The 13023-nt window shown below is 45.4% G+C and overlaps 1 protein-coding gene across 2 annotated transcripts in view; it reads left to right on the forward strand.

Moving 5' to 3' along the window:
- RADX (RPA1 related single stranded DNA binding protein, X-linked) overlaps positions 1-13023 on the forward strand; it is a 62875-nt gene that overhangs the window by 45452 nt on the left and 4400 nt on the right. For both annotated transcript variants that reach the window (XM_067471689.1, XM_067471691.1), the window contains exons 12-13: positions 9336-9418; positions 11961-12257. In XM_067471689.1, the coding sequence (XP_067327790.1) occupies positions 9336-9418; positions 11961-12257 (380 nt within the window). The remainder of the gene's footprint in view (positions 1-9335; positions 9419-11960; positions 12258-13023) is intronic.

Below are 13023 nucleotides of genomic sequence, written 5' to 3' on the forward strand. Positions count from 1 at the left end.
ACCAGGCCTCCCCTCTCCACTCGCTGTCCACGGTTGGGAAGGAAGGAGGGGAGCCACTTCAAAGCTCTCCCCCTGACTCACTCCAGCAACAGCAAGGCGGTGGGTCAGAAGATGGTGGTCGACTGTGTCCAATGCTGCTGTGAGATCCAAGAACACAAGCAGCGCTGACCCGCCCTGGTCAAGCTGGCATCGAAGGTCATCCGTGATGGAGACCAGCACAGTCTCTGTCCCATGCCCCGCACGGAAGCCGGACTGGAAACCGCATTGAATAGCTTTGCAGCTTCAAAGCCTGGCTGCTTCTGGAACGTGTCTCTACACATTAAGTGTAGCACATCTATATAAATACAAATGTAATGTTCGTTTGTGGGATTAACATAACTCAAAAACCACTGGACAAATGGACACCGGATTTGGACCCAAGACACCTCTCAGGCCAACAAGTGACCATCACTCATAAAAACACTGGAAAACACAGCTGAAGGGACTTCAAAAAGCAAAAAAAGCAAATATATACTACAGCGCATGAGCAAAAATGATCAATGGCGATGTGTTTTGCTCTAGATCAAACTAAGGCCCATGGGCCAGATGCGGCCCTCCATGGTCATTTACCCAGCCCTCACTCAAGGTCAACCTAAGTCTGAAATGACTTGAAAGCACACAACAACAACAACAACAATCCTATCTCATCAGCTAAAAGCAGACCCACACTTCCCATTGAAATACTAATCAGTTTATGGGTTGTAGGTTTTTTTGGGCTATAAGGCCATGGTCTAGAGGCATTTTCTCCTGACGTTTTGCTTGCATCTATGGCAAGCATCCTCAGAGGTAGTGAGGTCTGTTGGAAGTAGGAAAATGGATTTATATATCTGTGGAATGACCAGGGTGGGACAAAGGACTCTTGTCTGCTGGAGCTAGGTGTGGATGTTTCAACTGACCACCTTGATTAGCATATAATGGCCTGACAGTGCCTAGAGCAATCTTTTGTTGAGAGGTAATTAGATGTTCTTGTTGTAGGTTTTTTCGGGCTATATGGCCATGGTGTAGAGGCATTCTCTCCTGACGTTTCGCCTGCATCTGTGGCAAGCATCCTCAGAGGTAGTGAGGTCTGTTGGAAGTAGGAAAATGGATTTATATATCTGTGGAATGACCAGGGTGGGACAAAGGACTCTTGTCTGCTGGAGCTAGGGGTGAATGTTTCAACTGACCACCTTGATTAGCATTGGATGGCCTGACAGTGCCTGGAGCAATCTTTTGTTGAGAGGTAATTAGATGTCCTTGTTGTAGGTTTTTTCGGGCTACATGACCATGGTCTAGAGGCATTCTCTCCTGACGTTTCGCCTGCATCTATGGCAAGCATCCTCAGAGGTAGTGAGGTCTGTTGGAAGTAGGAAAATGGGTTTATATATCTGTGGAAAGACCAGGGTGAGACAAAGGACTCTTGTCTGCTGGAGCTAGGGGTGAATGTTTCAACTGACCACCTTGATTAGCATTGGATGTCCTGACAGTGCCTGGAGCAATCTTTTGTTGAGAGGTAATTAGATGTCCTTGTTGTAGGTTTTTTCGGGCTACATGGCCATGTTCTAGAGGCATTCTCTCCTGACGTTTCGCCTGCATCTATGGCAAGCATCCTCAGAGGTAGTGAGGTCTGTTGGAAGTAGGAAAATGGATTTATATATCTGTGGAATGACCAGGGTGAGACAAAGGACTCTTGTCTGCTGGAGCGAGGTGTGAATGTTTCAACTGACCACCTTGATTAGCATATAATGGCCTGACAGTGCCTAGAGCAATCTTTTGTTGAGAGGTAATTAGATGTCCTTGTTGTAGGTTTTTTCAGGCTACATGGCCATGGTCTGGGAAGAAGGATCACACCAGGCTTCCGTCTGGAGACACTCCACGAGTCTGACTGCTCCTTATATATGGTGGAAGCTCTTAAACGACACCACTTAAATGACAAATGGATTAAATAGCGTGAAGGGTCGTTCGTCTTAATATGATATGTCATTTAGCATCGTGTTTGCCCAGCTGTTCCATGGAGATAAAAATGTTTAGCCAAAATAATTGGTTTCGTTATTGAATTTCAGTGCTGTTCTAACATATGCAGCTTCACTTTGCAAAACAGCTAAAAAGGCAGACATGCGGCACTGCATTTCGTCTCGTGAAGCCAGAAGCACTGATCGAATGCATTTGCCATATGGCTGAATTTGACCCAAGCAGCTCGGGTTTCGGCCGGTCTTCTCTCTCAGGAAGAGCAGTTTCCTATCAGGAAAATTGCAGCAACGTTGTTCTGTTGCGCGCTGGGCCTATGAAGAATTTCCTTTAGAACAGGACGTGCAACTTTTGCCCAGCGGGAAGCCCAAGGAGAAGTTCTCAGAGGCTTTCCACCACAAATAGTCTTTAGATGGTTTGGAAGTATAACAAAGTCTTTTATTAATGAACAATCAAATAGAAACTTCTCTTGTCTTCAATGTTGTTGTTCATTCGTTCAGTCGTTTCCGACTCTTCGTGACCTCATGGACCAGCCCACGCCAGAGCTCCCTGTCGGCCGTCACCACCCCCAGCTCCTTCAAGGTCAGTCCAGTCACTTCAAGGATGCCATCCATCCACCTTGGTCGGCCCCTCTTCCTTTTGCCTTCCACTTTCCCCAGCATAATTGTCTTCTCTAGGCTTTGCTGTCTCCTCATGATGTGGCCAAAGGACTTCAACTTTGCCTCTAGTATCCTTCCTTCCAGTGAGCAGCCGGGCTTTATTTCCTGGAGGATGGACTGGTTGGATCTTCTCGCAGTCCAAGGCACTCTCAGAACTTTCCTCCAACACCACAGCTCAAAAGCATCGATCTTCCTTCGCTCAGCCTTCCCTAAGGTCCAGCTCTCACATCCGTAGATTACTACAGGGAATACCATGGCTTTGACTAGGCGGATCTTTGTTGCCAGTGTGATGTCTCTACTCTTGACTATTTTATCGAGACTGGACATTGCTCTCCTCCCAAGAAGTAAGCGTCTTCTGATTTCCTGGCCACAGTCTGCATCTGCAGTAATCTTTGCACCTAGAAATACAAAGTCTGTCTTCAATAAAGCTAAACAAATGCTTCTAAGCTTTATGCAACTGGTGACTTCCTAATCTTGCCCACGAAGGACAGGCAACTGTCTTCAATAACTTCTTCTTTACTTTAAATGGAAAATCCCTGTTGCAACCCAGAGCAGGAAACGAGACCCTAAGATAACCATCCACCTCACTTGACTGTAGGAAAAACAATCCCTTTTTATTGATGAAAAATGGTTACAAGATAAAGGAAAATGCAAAGTCAAAAAGCCACAGTAAAAATCAGCAATCAGAAATTTCCATGAACTAGATCAAAAACCAAAAGCAACACTGTAAAATCCTGGAACCTGTTAGCAATCCACTAACCGTACTTGGAGCACTAGAAGCCTCTTGGGATGAAGGCCATGGGAAACGGGAGATGTGCCAAGGTAATGCCTCAGTCTAAAACGATGCCTGATCTACAGAGTCAACCTGGCGGGAGGCACTTAAAGCCGAGGAAACTGTTTCGTGACACGCCTCCAGGCTTTGAAGCCCTTGTTTCTTTTTCTTTTAATCTGCTTGACCTTCGCAGACTCTGCGATTCACTCCTGTTTTTCCAAATCTGTCCTCTTCTATCCTCATTAAGGATCCCAGGTGTTAGCTTCTCTGGAGAGCTATCACCGCTTGGCTCTGAAACATTCTCATCAGAATGTGTAGTTTCACTTTCCAAGCCTTCCAAGCCTGCAGGGATTTCTTCTACACTGACCTCAGAATCAACATTTTCATTAGCATTAGGAAATACATTTTCAGTAGCATCAGGAAATACAATCAGAGAATCAGGTTCAGGTTCACACCCAGGCTGAACCCCAACAATCCCCTTTTTACCAGCGAAAGCCGACTGCTCCTGCCTCTGATTTATAGTCCTGAATTTCCCACGCAGGGGGTGCTAGGGTGGCTCCCAATTAGCTTAGCGTTTCTAGCAGCTATTCTAGCTGTGCTCTGTCTCGTCTCTCTAGAAATGTGGGCACTTTCAAACCCTCATCCTCTGATTCTTCTTCTCCCTCCAATTCCTGAGCACTTCCCTGCTCCCCTTCCTCCTCCAAAGGTGAGGCATCCCCAACAACTCCCCAACATTGACCTCCTTTCGTCTCTCTAGAAATGTGGGCACTTTCAAACCCTAATCGTCTGATTCTTCTTCTCAGGGGGCTGTTTCAGCCTAAAAAAGGGCTGAAAAGTCGGCTTATACTCGAATATATACGATACCTGTCTCCCTAAAAAGAAGGAAAACTAAGAATGTAAATACCTACGCGATGTGTACTAACTTTCTCCTAGGAATGACGGCCACGTGTAAATAACACTTAACAACGTTTGTTCTGGTACGGCTGTACCAGGAGCTCCAACTTTATTTGCTTTGTATTAAATGTTTGGTTGCAGTCCTAGGTTTCAGGGACTCTGCAGATAGGTGGCTTCCTTTGGTTGCAGTCATAGGGCAAGTCACCTGTCCATCATCGTTAAGTTTTGGTTCCACCCCTTGCTCAGGGCAATTGGGAAGGGAAGGGAGCCATTTTTAGTTAGTCTCAGCAAGGAAAGCTAATGTACAGGACGTGTGCAAGCTTCTCCTGTACAAAAGCTTCAACCCTTAAGACTTTCCGGGAGGAAACAGTCTTAAGAGCAAACCAGAGAACTCCAGGGAAGCCTCCCCAAAGCTTTGAGGATTTTCTGGGGGAGAACAGTCTTAAGAGTCTCCAAAGATTTCCAGGGAAACAGCCCTAAAGACTAAAGAACTCCATCTGGAGAACATCTAAGCCTTTACTGGTAGGTCCACTCGGTGTTTCGAGACGCAGTTCGACCCGGTAGCGGAGCCCACATCAGTAAGGGTTAGATTACAGTCATCCTGGGAGAAGTTAAAAAGGGGATTCTCCATTTAAAGTAAAGAAGAAGTTATTGAAGACAGTTGCCTGTCCTTCGTGGGCCAGATTAGGAAGTCACCAGTTGCATAAAGCTTAGAAGCATTTGTTTAACTTTATTGAAGACAAGAGAAGTTTCTGTTTGATTGTTCATTAATAAAAGACTTTGTTATACTTCACAAGCCATCTAAAGACTATTTGTGGTGGAAAACCTCTGAGAACTTCTCCTTGGGCCCCCTGGCTTCCCGGTGGGAAAAGGTTGCACGTCCTGTTCTAAAGACAATTATTTACAAGCCCAGCACGTAACGGAATAAGAGTACATTATGGAGTTTTGTCTAGCACACTGGCATAGAGATTTTTCATGGTTCCTTCCACTGGATTATTGTTCTGTTGCCAGAATGCCAGGCATCACACTTCAAGCACGCTTCCAACAGAGAAGGAGAAAGGCCATTCTTGACAAGGAATGGTTCTGTTGCTCATAGATATTGATTCTGGCAAAGACACAGTCCTTGCTTTGTAAATGATAAGACAGTTGAGGACATGCTTTTTCTCGCAAGCAGTGATTCAGTCGGGGCCAAGAGAAAGGCGGTGTGACAAGAGCAGGAACCAGATGCCCAAATGTCTTTTTGTTCACTTTACAGTTTGTGTAGATTGACTTCTGAAAGCATCTCTCCTTCTACAGCACTGCCAATCCGCTCCAATTCTTTTCTCCAGCAGTTATAAGAATGTTAGATAGAGGAAATGGTTGAATTAAGTCGTAAGCACTCTCCTCTGGTTTCCTTTTTCCTGTAAAATTACTTCAGGGTGTTTGATATGTTAAAATGGAAGAGGAAGAAATTTGGATAGAGGAAGGAAACATCCATTTACTCTATGTATGAGGGTTATTCAGAAAGTAAGGTAACAAGGCACGTAGCTCTCGCAGGGAGTTTTCTCAGGGGAAGTTGGTATGCAGAAGCAAACGAGCAGTGCCAGTCGTCAGTAGCTCATCGACTGGCATTGTGGTGATGGTTAGAGATGAGCATCCTCATTCTGTTTCCCTCCAAGTTCGAAGTTCACGCTGTACGAGGGTTATCCAGAAAGTAAGGTTACAAGGTACATAGCTCTTACAGGGAATTTTCTCGGGGAAAGTTGGTATCGTGGGAAGCCAGCGGAAGCAAACGAGCAGTGACAGTCGTCAGTAGCTCATCGACTGGCGTTGTGGTGAAGGTTAGGGATGAGAATCCTCTTTCCGTTTCCCTCCAAGTGCAAAGTTCTTAGCTCTTTCTCTCCCAGCTCTCCAGCAGTTATAAGAATGTTAGATAGAGGAAATGGTTGAATTAAGTCGTAAGCACTCTCCTCTGGTTTCCTTTTCCCCCATAAAATTACTTCAGAGTGTTAGATGTGTTAGACTGGAAGAGGAAGAAATTTGGATAGAGGAAGGAAACATTCATTTACTCTATGTACGAGGGTTATTCAGAACGTAAGGTAACAAGGGACGTAGCTCTCGCAGGGAATTTTCTCAGGGGAAATTGGTATGCAGAAGCAAACGAGCAGTGCCAGTCGTCAGTAGCTCATCGACTGGCATTGTGGTGATGGTTAGAGATGAGCATCCTCATTCTGTTTCCCTCCAAGTTCGAAGTTCACGCTGTACGAGGGTTATCCAGAAAGTAAGGTTACAAGGTACGTAGCTCTTACAGGGAATTTTCTCGGGGGAAAGTTGGTATCGTGGGAAGCCAGCGGAAGCAAACGAGCAGTGACAGTCGTCAGTAGCTCATCGACTGGCGTTGTGGTGAAGGTTAGGGATGAGCATCCTCATTCCGTTTCCCTCCAAGTGCAAAGTTCTTAGCTCTTTCTCTCCCAGCTCTCCAGCAGTTATAAGAATGTTAGATAGAGGAAATGGTTGAATTAAGTCGTAAGCACTCTCCTCTGGTTTCCTTTTCCCCCATAAAATTACTTCAGAGTGTTAGATGTGTTAGACTGGAAGAGGAAGAAATTTGGATAGAGGAAGGAAACATTCATTTACTCTATGTACGAGGGTTATTCAGAACGTAAGGTAACAAGGCACGTAGCTCTCGCAGGGAATTTTCTCAGGGGAAATTGGTATGCAGAAGCAAACGAGCAGTGCCAGTCATCAGTAGCTCATCGACTGGCATTGTGGTGGTGGTTAGAGATGAGCATCCTCATTCTGTTTCCCTCCAAGTTCGAAGTTCACGCTGTACGAGGGTTATCCAGAAAGTAAGGTTACAAGGTACGTAGCTCTTACAGGGAATTTTCTCGGGGGAAGTTGGTATCATGGGAAGCCAGCGGAAGCAAACGAGCAGTGCCAGTCGTCAGTAGCTCATCGACTGGCGTTGTGGTGAAGGTTAGGGATAAGCATCCTCATTCTGTTTCCCTCCAAGTGCAAAGTTCTTAGCTCTTTCTCTCCCAGCTCTCCAGCAGTTGTAAGAATGTTAGATAGAGGAAATGGTTGAATTAAATTGTAAGCACTCTCCTCTGGTTTCCTTTTTCCCCATAAAATTACTTCAGAGTGTTAGAAGAGGAAGAAATTTGGATAGAGGAAGGAAACATTCATTTACTCTATGTACGAGGGTTATCCGGAAAGTCAGGTAACAAGGCACGTAGCTCTCTCAGGGAATTTTCTCAGGGGAAATTGGTATGCGGAAGCAAATGAGCAGTGCCAGTCGTCAGTAGCTCATCGACTGGCGTTGTGGTGATGGTTAGAGATGAGCATCCTCATTCTGTTTCCCTCCAAGTTCGAAGTTCACGCTGTATGAGGGTTATCCAGAAAGTAAGGTTACAAGGTACGTAGCTCTTACAGGGAATTTTCTCGGGGGAAGTTGGTATCGTGGGAAGCCAGCGGAAGCAAACGAGCAGTGCCAGTCGTCAGTAGCTCATCGACTGGCGTTGTGGTGATGGTTAGAGATGAGCATCCTCATTCTGTTTCTCTCCAAGTTCGAAGTTCACGCTGTATGAGGGTTATCCAGAAAGTAAGGTTACAAGGTACGTAGTTCTTACAGGGAATTTTCTTGGGGGAAGTTGGTATCATTGCCGTGTAACAGGAAGCCAGCAGAAACAAATGAGCAGTGCCAGTTGTCAGTAGCTCATCAACTGGTGTCATGGTGAAGTCTGACATGGTGGACAAGTCTCCATAGGGACCACCAAACACAGCACAACAACAGAGAGGAAACAAACAAGGACATCTAATCACCTCTCAACAAAAGTTTGCTCTAATATTTATTTATTTATTTATTTATGTATTGACTTTGCTTCTATACGGCTGTATCTCAAGCCCGAAGGCGACTCACAGCGGTTCACAAACAGTAAAAACAGTAGAAACAGCAGTGGTTCCATACAACATAGAACAATTGACTTAACACATTATCCATAAATTACCAATAAGCAATTACAATGCACAATTATTACAAAAAACAACCATACCCAATCTTCTCCTCATCCAAGCGTAGTCCAGGTTCGTTGTCCATTGTTCCATTCCTATGTTCCATTACCAGATTGCACTAAATTACTCAAACGCCTGCTCAAACAGCCAGGTCTTCACCTTTTTGCGGAATACCATTAGAGATGGTGCTAGTCTAATGTCCGTAGGAAGGGCGTTCCACAGCCGAGGAGCCACCACCGAGAAGTCCCTATCTCTCGTCCCCGCCAGCCGAGCTTGAGAAGCAGGCGGGATCGAGAGCAGGGTCTCCCCGGAAGATCTCAAACTCCTGGTGGGTTCATAGGCAGAGATGCGGTCAGATAGGTAGCTTGGGCCGGAACCGTTTAGGGCTTTAAAGGCCAACGCCAGCACTTTGAATTCAGCCCGGTAGCAGATCGGTAGCCAGTGGAGTTGGCGCAACAGGGGGGTTGTATGCTCCCTGCGCTCCGCTCCAGTTAGAATCATGGCTGCCGAGCGTTGAACTAGTTGGAGCTTCTGAGCTGTCTTCAAAGGCAACCCCACGTAGAGAGCGTTGCAGTAGTCTAAACGGGATGTAACCAGAGCGTGGACTACCGTGGCCAAGTCAGACTTCCCAAGGTACGGGCGCAGCTGGTGCACAAGCACTCTAGGCACTGTCAGGCCATTATATGCTAATCAAGGTGGTCAGTTGAAACATTCACACCTAGCTCCAGCAGACAAGAGTCCTTTGCCCCACCCTGGTCATTCCACAGATATATAAACCCCATTTTCCTTGTTCCAACAGACCTCACTACCTCTGAGGATGCTTGCCATGGATGCAGGCGAAACGTCAGGAGAAAAATTGCCTCCAGAACATAGCCATATAGCCCGGAAAAACCTACAACAACCCAGTGATTCCGGCCATGAAAGCCTTCGACAATACAAAATCTAAGAGTTCCATATACTGCATTTTGTGATTATTGAGGACATCTCCAAGTCCTTTCATGCTTGGCCGTGACAATATCCTTGGTGTTTTTCAGGTTACAAAAACATTCAAAGGAAACATCATTTGAAATGAACGAAAGTCAAGGAGTGAAGGAAGGAGCCACACCGTCCTTTCAAAGTAAGTGTTTTCTTGAAAGCTGCTCTTCAATTTAAATTTTACCTTCAATAAACTGCTTGCTATAAAAAATAAAATAAAATTCTAGATAGTGTATTTTTAGCTTAGAACCTTCTCGTCTATATCCTGATCTAGAACACACCAACCTAGACCACAGTGGCCTAGAATCTAACCAATAACATTCTAACCTCAAACTGAGAATTTTTTTCATGTGGTAGTCTGAAAAGATAAGCCAAGGAAAGTGCTCTTCTCAGAACCTTCTAACCTAGAGCCTTCTCATCTAGAGCACCATGACCTAGAACATCCCAACTTAGATCAATATAAGCTAAAACAAAAAACATTCTTTGTGCGTCAATCCAAAAAGCAAAAAGCGAAGGAAAGAAAGAGATAGAGAAGGAAGAAAAGGGGAGAAAGAGGAAGGAAAAGAAAAAAAGGGGAAGGAAAGAGGTAGAGAAGGATGAAAGGAGAGAAGGAAAGAAAAAAGGAAAGGAAGGAAAGAGGGAGTGAAGGAGGGAGGGAAGGAAAGAGAGAAGGATGAAAGCAAAGAAGGAAGAAAAGACAGAAGGAAGGAAAGACAGAAGGAAGGATGGAAACAAAAAGCAAAGGAAGGAAAGAGGTAGAGAAGGAAGAAAGGAGAGAAAGGAAGGAAAAGAAAAAGGGGGAAGGAGAGAGGTAGAGAAGGATGGAAGGAGAGAAGGAAAGAAAAAAGGAAAGGAAGGAAAGAGGAAGTGAAGGAGGGGGAAAGGGAGAAAAAGAGGGAGGGAAGGAAAGAAGGAAAGACAGAAGGAAGGATGGAAGCAAAAAGGGAAGAAAAGAGGTAGAGAAGGGAGAGAGAAAGAGGGAGGGAAGGCAAGAAGAAAAGACAGAAGAAAGGATGGAAGCAAAAAGCGAAGGAAGGAAAGAGGTAGAGAAGGAAGGAAGGAAGAGGGAGGAAGGAAAGACAGAAGTAAGGATGGAAGCAAAAAGCGAAGGAAAGAAAGAGGTAGAGAAGGAAGAAAGGAGAGAAAGAGGAAGGAAAAGAAAAAGAGGGAAGGAAAGAAAGAGGTAGAGAAAGAAGGAAAGACAAAAAGGAAAGGAAGGAAAGAGGGAGTGAAGGAGGGAGGGAAAGAAGGAGAGAAAGGGAGGGAAAGAAAGAAGGAAAGAAACATGGCAGCAAAAAGGGAAGGAAAGAGGTAGAGAAGGGAGTGAAAGAGGGGGGAAGGAAAGACAGAAGGAAGGATGGAAGCAAAAAGCAAAGGAAGGAAAGAGGTAGAGAAGGAAGAAAGAGAAAGAGGGAAGGCAAGACAGAAGGAAGGATGGAAGCAAAAAGCGAAAGAAAGAAAGAGGTAGAGAAGGAAAGAAAGAGGCAGAGAAAGAAAGACAAAAAGGAAAGGAAGGAAAGAGGGAACGAAGGAAGGAGGGAGGGAAGGTTGGCCACAGCAATGCGTGGCAGGTACAGCTAGTTCAACATTGAAAGGAAGCAAGGGAGCGGAGGGATGATTTATTGTTGCTACCAATTTGAAAGGAACCAGTATTCAGGAGATTTTACCCCAGTTCCCAATTGATAAAAAGAACTGGCCGAGTTGCAATGGAGGTTGCCGATTAGGAACCAAATTTACTATCAAGTTGGAAGGAAGGCTGTTCAATTGCACCTCCTCCTTTATTAAGAAAGTAATAACTTAGTAGTAATTACACTGTATATACTGTAGCGTGACTGGAGAGAAGAAGGTAGATTTATTTGGTTACTTTTCCCTGCGTTTCTGCCACCACGTGAGGTAAGTTTTAATATTGTGAGAAATGGCACCTTTCACCCAGAATAGACGGAACTGAGGCAATCTTCAAATAAAAGTTAACAATTTTATTAAGTACACAGCGTGTGGTTGCAAGATGTAACTTTTCCTTGTTGCACTTGGAATAATACTTGTAACTTTAACAGTTCATTCTTTCAAGTAACACAGTATCTTTCTGACGTAGAGCACTTGTTTCAGACAAAGTTTCAATACAGGGATGTTTCCCTTGTTTGATCCTCCCTAGATCAAATACTGAGTAAACTATTCTTTAGCCTCTCCTTTGACTAAAAGAATACCAGCTCTGTTTCACCATTCGGCTGCACTAGCCTGAGAAACTTCCAATAGCCAAACCCAGCTTTTCAAAGCCTCAAAGCTTTGCTTCACAAGTCACTCCGCTACCTTTCCTTTCCTTCTCCCAACTCCTAACTCCTCACTCCTCTGAACCTAACTCCTGACTCTCCTGAACCTAAACCCGGACTGCTCACACCTCCAAACCTAAACCCCCACTGATTTTTAACTGTCGTTTTTTCAAACTCTCCCCTCTAAGCTCCTCCCACTTCCCTCTCTCCTGCATCGGTCTCCATGGCAACGCACATGGAGGACTCCTCTGACTTAGGCCGCTCCAGCATTACTGCAGCCAATCTAAACACAAATACAGTTAAAATCATACAATTTATAATCAACTCCTGTACAAACATATATTCAAAACTCAGCGAGACTGAGTCTATTGACAGCGAGATATTAACAAGTCCGTATTCTCTTCTTCATATTGGCAGATAGCGAAGAAATAGCCGGTGTGCCTGGAAGAGTTCAAGCTGAGAGAACGTGCCGCAATTCCTGGGAAAGCGCTCTCTGGGCAGCAGTAAAAGACAACTTAACACAACATTTAAACTACAGCAGTGTTTTCCCAGAAAGCTTCCCTTGCAAATTTAATTACGCGCACAAAGAATTCCTTATGCGACAATACAATCTTCAGCCCGGCAGATGCAAACCCAACGAGTGTGCGAGAAAGGAAGAAGCGGGTACCTTCGAAAAGGCCTGTCCTCTTGAATACTATGAAGTGGCCATTCTTGGTAAGCAACTACCATCTCCCAAAAGTAGAATTCAGTTCTTTATGGAGAAGTCTTAACTCAGCGGTTCTCAACCTGGGGGTCGCGACCCCTGGGGGGGTCGTTAGGCCATTTTCGGGGGGTCGCCAAGGTGCCTTGGCTGGCCCCGCCCCCTCCAAAATGGCTGCCGACCCCTGGAGCCAGCCACATGGCACTCCTGGCAGGCTCCTCCTCCTGCTCTTCCCACAGAAATGTGGGTAGTCAGGAGGAGGAGCTTTGGAGGCAAAGGAACGGGGGAAGATTCACCCTTTGTTTAGGCCGCAAGGTGAGTAAACCTCTTCCTGCCGTCCTCATGCCTGGCCATCCGTGGAGCCTTCACCGCCTGGCCTTTGCCTCCTTCCCAGCTCAGAAGGGAGTGAGGGATGGGTGGAGGGAGTTCTCTGTGCCAAGTTCGAGTGCATTGCATAGCTGCATGAGTTCAGAATGCTTTTGGATGGGAGAGGACTATAAATCCCAGCAGCTCCAAAATGCCAAGGTCTATGTACCACAGTCCTCTCCAGTATTTTCTGTTCACCATGGGAATTCTCTGCGCCAAGTTTGAGTGCATTGCATAGCTGCATGAGTTCAGAATGCTTTTGGATGGGAGAGGACTATAAATCCCAACAGCTCCAAAATGCCAAGGTCTATGTACCACAGTCCTCTCCAGTATTTTCTGTTCACCATGGGAATTCTCTGCGCCAAGTTTGAGTGCATTGCATAGCTGCATGAGTTCAGAATGCTTTTGGATGGG

The sequence above is a fragment of the Anolis sagrei genome, chromosome 10 (genome assembly GCF_037176765.1).
Source record: "Anolis sagrei isolate rAnoSag1 chromosome 10, rAnoSag1.mat, whole genome shotgun sequence".
Lineage (NCBI taxonomy): Eukaryota > Metazoa > Chordata > Lepidosauria > Squamata > Dactyloidae > Anolis > Anolis sagrei.